We start from the raw sequence: 7,276 nt of genomic DNA, 5'->3' as shown, positions 1-7,276 counted from the left end.
CGGAACAAATGAAAGTGAGATTTTGTTTTACAAATTAGAAAAGAAAATATATTATCCTACAACGGAATACAATAAGTTTTAGTGTAGGTCCAGCCTAGAGAATGCTGGATGTTAGTAAGCGAAGAATAGATATAAATGTAAGCGGACAGTGAGAATGATTATAAATGGTCTATACAACGATTTAGTAATCGGACAGTCAATTGTATTAATACGGTTGTTACACGCAGTTTACCTATACGATATGTCTGACGGAAATCGTAGGTAAACTTCTAATCTCGTGTGATTCTATTTTGGCTCTTATTTTGATTGTATCAATAAAATATAGAATCGTGTCTGAGAGCAGCCTCCGACCAGCGGAATTTGATTACAGAGTTGACTCGTTAAAATATAATCGTCGTGCTGTTGAGCAGTTTTCCACAAGGGAACTCGTGATCACAGGTAGACGTGGTCCTATCTAAAACAACGTTGCTATCTTAGCGAGGTGAGAAGTCTCATTCGCAAAGTAGCTAGTTGTACAAGTCCTTAGATAAAGTTAGGATGGCATGTGTAGCGGAAACGGCACAATGATCAAGTGTATCAAAGTGACGCCCCCACTGAAATGCAGAGATTCATTCTATCTGGCAGAGGAGACGGTTTGCTCGATACAAGAGTAGAAGTACCTCTAGATATGATGGTCAAGTGGGACGGTTTGCCTGCTTGCCCGAGACGGTTTGCTCGTTTACTATACTGAAGGTAACCTAGCTAGCTCAGGTGATAGAATCCTCGAGTCGCGAAACGTCGCCGTTTATATACCCGTCAACGGTAGGCCAGGGGGCCTGAGAGGTGCGGAAGAATTGAGCGTCGCGAAGCCTACGAATTGTTATTACTTGATATTTAGGGTTATTCGGGTTAGCGGGATCTTATTATTACCGCGATACGAATATCCTCGGATGTATACGTTACAATATATTGTAATGCATTTTCTGTCCTATGTATCTCCGATGACCCCAACGCCGTGCTCCACGGATCCCTTGGGCGCCAGGTGCATCACTGTACCAGCCCAATTCCTCGGACCTTTAAATTTCTATTCCGTAGCAATATCATTCCACACCAGTAGTTAAACAAGGAGAGTTCTGGACCAAGATTCCTGCACCGACATATTACCGACCTGTGGGTTCTCATCCGTGCTAAGTTGGAACGTGGTGCCCCCTAGGTGAGCGACGTTGGCGCCCCCTGTGTGTGTGTGTATGGTAAGTTAGGGTGATTGGGTCCCGTATGAATGATTTCTGTTTACGGCCCCGAAATTTTTGTCTTTGAAGAGGGTGCTGTGCGCGCAGTAGTCGACGGCGCCGACCCTTTCATCGGCTGACGTCATCAGCAGGGGGCCCTAGTTTTACGTCAGTTGTCAGGGATTTTACGTCAGGTGTTAGGTGTTTTACGGCAGATTTCAGAAATATTACGGCAGGTATCAGGGTTTTTACGGCAGATTTCAGAAATATTACGTCAGATTATAGGAATTTTACATCAGACGTAATTGAGTAGATTCTTCACCACTATCGTTCCGCTACGATACAGTGGCCTTGTAGAGACGGTAAAATCAAAGGAGTTGTCGAATACGCTACGATACAGTGGCCTTGGAGAGACGGTAAAATCAAAGGAGGTGTCGAATAACCCTTTGTACGTTGCCGAAAAAATTGTTTATAATAATTTAATGTGCACTATTTATTCGAGAAGAATTCCGATGACATTTCATTATCGTCATACCCCCCTGTTCCTCTTCCGCCTTCTTCACCACTATCGTTCCGCTACGATACAGTGGCCTTGGAGAGACGGTAAAATCAAAGGAGGTGTCGAATAACCCTTTGTACGTTGCCGAAAAAATTGTTTATAATAATTTAATGTGCACTATTTATTCGAGAAGAATTCCGATGACATTTCATTATCGTCATACCCCCCTGTTCCTCTTCCGCCTTCTTCACCACTATCGTTCCGCTACGATACAGTGGCCTTGGAGAGACGGTAAAATCAAAGGAGGTGTCGAATAACCCTTTGTACGTTGCCGAAAAAATTGTTTATAATAATTTAATGTGCACTATTTATTCGAGAAGAATTGCGCATCGAGACGGTGGATCTTTGATACCCCTGTTCCTCTTCCGCCTTCTTCACCACTATCGTTCCGCTACGATACAGTGGCCTTGGAGAGACGGTAAAATCAAAGGAGGTGTCGAATAACCCTTTGTACGTTGCCGAAAAAATTGTTTATAATAATTTAATGTGCACTATTTATTCGAGAAGAATTCCGATGACATTTCATTATCGTCATACCCCCCTGTTCCTCTTCCGCCTTCTTCACCACTATCGTTCCGCTACGATACAGTGGCCTTGGAGAGACGGTAAAATCAAAGGAGGTGTCGAATAACCCTTTGTATGTTGCCGAAAAATTTTTTTAGAACAATTTAATGTGCACTATTTATTCAAGAAGAATTGCGCATCGAGACGGTGGCGGATCTTTGATGTCAAAGAATTTAGCAAGTTCCGCTACGATACAGTGGCCTTGGGGAGACGATAAAATCAAAGGACTTTCTTCACCCCTATCGTTCCGCTACGATACAGTGGCCTTGGAGAGACGGTAAAATCAAAGGAGGTGTCGAATAACCCTTTGTACGTTGCCGAAAAAATTGTTTATAATAATTTAATGTGCACTATTTATTCGAGAAGAATTCCGATGACATTTCATTATCGTCATAACCCCCTGTTCCTCTTCCGCCTTCTTCACCCCTATCGTTCCGCTACGATACAGTGGCCTTGGAGAGACGGTAAAATCAAAGGAGGTGTCGAATAACCCTTTGTACGTTGCCGAAAAAATTGTTTATAATAATTTAATGTGCACTATTTATTCGAGAAGAATTCCGATGACATTTCATTATCGTCATAACCCCCTGTTCCTCTTCCGCCTTCTTCACCCCTATCGTTCCGCTACGATACAGTGGCCTTGGAGAGACGGTAAAATCAAAGGAGGTGTCGAATAACCCTTTGTACGTTGCCGAAAAAATTGTTTATAATAATTTAATGTGCACTATTTATTCGAGAAGAATTCCGATGACATTTCATTATCGTCATAACCCCCTGTTCCTCTTCCGCCTTCTTCACCCCTATCGTTCCGCTACGATACAGTGGCCTTGGAGAGACGGTAAAATCAAAGGAGGTGTCGAATAACCCTTTGTACGTTGCCGAAAAAATTGTTTATAATAATTTAATGTGCACTATTTATTCGAGAATTATTGCGCATCGAGACGGCGGCGGATCTTTGCTGCCAAAGAATTTATCAAGTTCCGCTACGATACAGTGGCCTTGGGGAGACGGTAAAATCAAAGGACATTTCAAATTACCCTTTGTACGTTACCGAAAAATTGTTTACAATAATTTAATGTGCACTATTTATTCGAGAGGAATTGCGCATCGAGACGGTGGATCTTTGATGTCAAAGAATTTAGCAAACCTTTGTATAATGCCGAAATGTAGATCCATGAATTGTTTATTTAATTAAAATTCCTTCACACTCTTAAGAAGAAGAAGAGTGCCCTCTATATAAGGAAGAGCTTGGTGCTCTTTCATTAGTTTACTGTCGCAATTCGTCGAGTTTGGAGAAAGAACGTGAACTGAAAGTAAGAATAGGTTTGAGAAGAAGATTTAATCGAACCTGTGAGAAAATGGACTTCTCAAAAATTAACAAAGTGGCGCGTTTGGAGGGTTTCCTGCCAACGAAAAAATTATCAGAACTGGAGGTTGAAAAAGAATACAAGATTACCAGCATAAGGAAAATTCAAACGAAATTTGGAGCAAGACACATCGTTGACGTGGAGAATAGTTTCTCAGTATTCCTGCCAGCAAGGATCTCAAAGGTTCTGACGGACGATGAGGATTTCTTTGAACGGATGGTTTTGGATACCGCTAAGAATCGGCTTTGTATGTGTTACCTCGGTGGGAAGTTCAACCTCATGGAATTTCGATATTTGTAAACGTTCATACTTATGGTTTAAATAAATTGCCACGTAAGTGATAAAAAATACAACTGCTTATTTCTTTCATATACACACTTTATTCTTAACACATTACCGACCGCTAGCGTTTCAGCAGCATACGCACGTTCGACCGGCCGCTCAGCCACGGATTCTCCCTGGCGCCGGCTCTGTTTTGGTTTGCCTGTCGCGATAGAGTGTCTGTGCGTTCCGTATGATCAAATAAATTGTCTACTTTCTGTTATTATAGGATAATTACATTTCATAGAATCTTTTATTTTAATGATATTAACGCTAAATTGTATTTATTTTATGTATTACAGTGGTTACTACAAATAAGGAATAGTTAATATGTTTTTAAAGCATGATAACGTTTAAAACAGTCGCCTTTATGTAATGGAACTTCGCAAAATTTACAAACAAAACCTGTTCTACTTCTTTTTTTATGAACTGCACAAACTCTACATTGTCTTAGGGGTTTGGAATTTCGATCACTGGTCACTATATTTATAAGTTTGTGCTTCCCGAAATTCGATAGTCTTCCAGGATGGTCTGATCTGGCTACTCTCCTTGTAGGTTCAGGAATAGGTTGACTGTCATCGTGTTCCGTAGAATTAGCTTCACTATCTGCCGTCCACGAAATTGCCACTTTATGCAGGAAATTCTTATAGGTAATATTTTTTCCATTTATAACTGTGTATAGTTTGAATGAGTTAAACAATGCACAATTGATGAAAAACATTCCAACCCGTTTTGTCCATTTTTTTATTTTTCGGAAAATAGAGTAATACGCGAGATATTGGTCCGCGCGATCTACGCCTTTCATATATTTATTATAGTTCATGATGGAATTAGGCTTTTGTATTGAGGCTGTGGATCTTCTGCTTCTGTTTCTGGATTCCATCAGTTGTGCAGAATGTATGGTAGAAATCATATTCACATTTCTTCTGCCATTATTCCATACTTCTAACAAAATTTCACGATTCCTGCGAAATTCGTACTGTCCTCTTGTAAGTCGTAGAGTTTTTAGCGATTGAGGAAGACCTCTATTTTTGCGAATGGTTTCACACACTCGCATCTTATTTTCTAGGATAATTTGGGCCATTTTGACACTATTGTAATAATTATCTTGATAAATCTCATGCCATAAGTTTTTATATGGTTCAAGAACTGTTAACACCGTGTCTTCTAATTTGTTTCCATCAGCAGCATAAATGTGGAAATTACAGATGTAACCTGTGACAGCTTCACACACCATTTTCAGTAGTATCCCGTACTTCGTAATTTTTCCTGGATTGTACGTTCTAATCGAGAGTCTGCCTCTCCACGGAATTATGCATTCATCCAAAGATAGTTGTTGACTGGGTTTATACACGTCATTAAATTTTCGCCGTAAATGATCAATCACAGGCTGGACTTTAGCAAGCCTATGTGCATTGTTAGGTATGTTGTCATTGTTCGCAAAATGCCAGCTCTGCATTATTTGCACAAATCTGTTTCGGCTCATCACCTGTGCGAAGAATGGAGTTTCTATAGTTCGATCGGTCGACCAGTAATCGTAGAGGACGTTTTTTTTTATTTGTCCCATTAGAACTATTAGTCCTAAAAACTTCTTCATCTCCGGTACGGTGATATTAGTCCATTTGTTTGCTTTTGATGGAATTTGATATCTTTCCATGACCTGGTAATGATATCTGTTCGATTCCATCACCAGGTGCTCGAAAAAGTCGTCTCCAATAAATAAATTGACACTGTCCATTACATTTTCAGGAGAAGCTAGCGTAATTTTTATTCCAGGGCTGCCGTCGAACGGCTTCAAAATTCTTGCTTCGTCGTTCCTCGACCATATCTCATCGTCATCTTCATTGTTATTTAAATCGTCTTCTATGATACTTATTTCTTCGTCCTCTGAATCGCTGTATCTTAGTGGCAATACAGATCTTTGTTTTTGAATTATTATATCGCTACTATCACTTTCGTCAATATTATCACTTTCTAAATTACTGTCAGGACAGTCTGACAAATGATCTAAATAAAACTCTCCACTGCCATTTTTTTCGTTCATTGCGAAGGGTAAATGTATCCAAACGATATAAGAAAGTCTGTAGAGCCGAAGCAACGCAAGCAAAGCTTCTGTGCAATATACCTTAATCTAAAAGACAGGCGACAGTAAAAAAAATGATTGTTTATCGCTAAGACAACCGATTAATCGACCATCGGTTGCTGAGCGTGGGTGAAAAAAAGACGATTATTTGGCTACCGGTCGGTAAGCGCTGGCGAAAAAAAGCCGATTAATCGGCTACCGGTCGGCAAGCGTTGGTGACAAAAAGCCGATTATTCGGCTACTGGTCGGTAAGCGCTGGAAACAAAAACTCGATTAATCGACTGCCGGTCGGTAAAGTGCGATATTTGTAAACGTTCATACTTATGATTTAAATAAATTTCCACGTAAGTGACAACAAAATACAACTGCTTATTTCTACACACTTTATTCTTAATCAAAAAATATACATTCCATCATCCAAGTCCTTAACGATTTAACATTTTCCATCGCACAATTGAAATGCGGAGCATGGTAATGCGTACATAGGGTAAGTGAATTTTTTCTCAGTTTTTGCAGCGAAGGGCAGCCCAGATCTCCCAAGTTCACGATGTTTAACGATTGTCCCATAAATTTCTCCAACCAATTTTTCTTTTCCAATCCTTTTACATAAATTCTGGTAGCATCTCGTAAAATAACTCGAAGAATATTTCCGGCTTGGTTGTAAGATGTATCGCCAGAGTTCCAAGACATACCATGAAAGTTGCGTTGTAACCACAAATTCATGCACTTGTATTTCGCTGAAAGAGAGCTCCATGGACACGGTGGTTTAAACAGAAACGTCGCAGGCTCGGAGAAATCGCTACCCACTGCAATCACAGACAGCTCCTTCAAGACAAACTCGTCCGAGGGTTTCTTGAAACCTTGTACGTCCACGATGAACTCCATTGTGACAGACTGCTTGCATTGAGATGATCGTAGGGTTTTTATACTAACTTTTTTACCCCACCACTAATTGGATTATATTCTACTATTCGATCATGCAGAATTAAACAGAACGCTGATGTTTCGGTGGGGGAATTTTGGTCTGCCTCGAATTCGAGACGAACGTCGACTGGTCCAAATTTGAGCGACTCATTTTGCTTAGAGCAATCGATGATAATTAGTGAACCATAGGCGAGGAAATCTTTCTTTCTCAGTATGGGCTCAGGCTCTTTGCCGTAATAAGTAGCTTGAA

The 7,276-nt window shown here is 40.3% G+C and overlaps 1 protein-coding gene across 1 annotated transcript; it reads right to left on the bottom strand.

Moving 5' to 3' along the window:
* Positions 1-4,344: 4,344 nt before the first annotated feature.
* LOC107270780 (piggyBac transposable element-derived protein 4-like) lies at positions 4,345-6,063 on the bottom strand. The gene has a single exon (XM_015746105.1). It carries the CDS (start codon positions 6,061-6,063, stop codon positions 4,345-4,347), a length of 1,719 nt encoding a protein of 572 aa, XP_015601591.1.
* Between the last annotated feature and the right edge of the window lie 1,213 nt (positions 6,064-7,276).

The sequence above is a fragment of the Cephus cinctus genome, unplaced genomic scaffold, assembly GCF_000341935.2.
Source record: "Cephus cinctus unplaced genomic scaffold, Ccin1 Ccin1_scaffold0819, whole genome shotgun sequence".
NCBI classification, from domain to species: domain Eukaryota; kingdom Metazoa; phylum Arthropoda; class Insecta; order Hymenoptera; family Cephidae; genus Cephus; species Cephus cinctus.
The sequence above is the reverse complement of the archived record's forward strand: the minus strand, read 5'-3'. Positions and strand labels throughout refer to the sequence as shown.

Excerpts from the sequence above, each read along its gene's own strand:
- LOC107270780 (XM_015746105.1), bottom strand. The coding sequence starts at position 6,063 with ATGAACGAAAAAAATGGCAGTGGAGAGTTTTATTTAGATCATTTGTCA.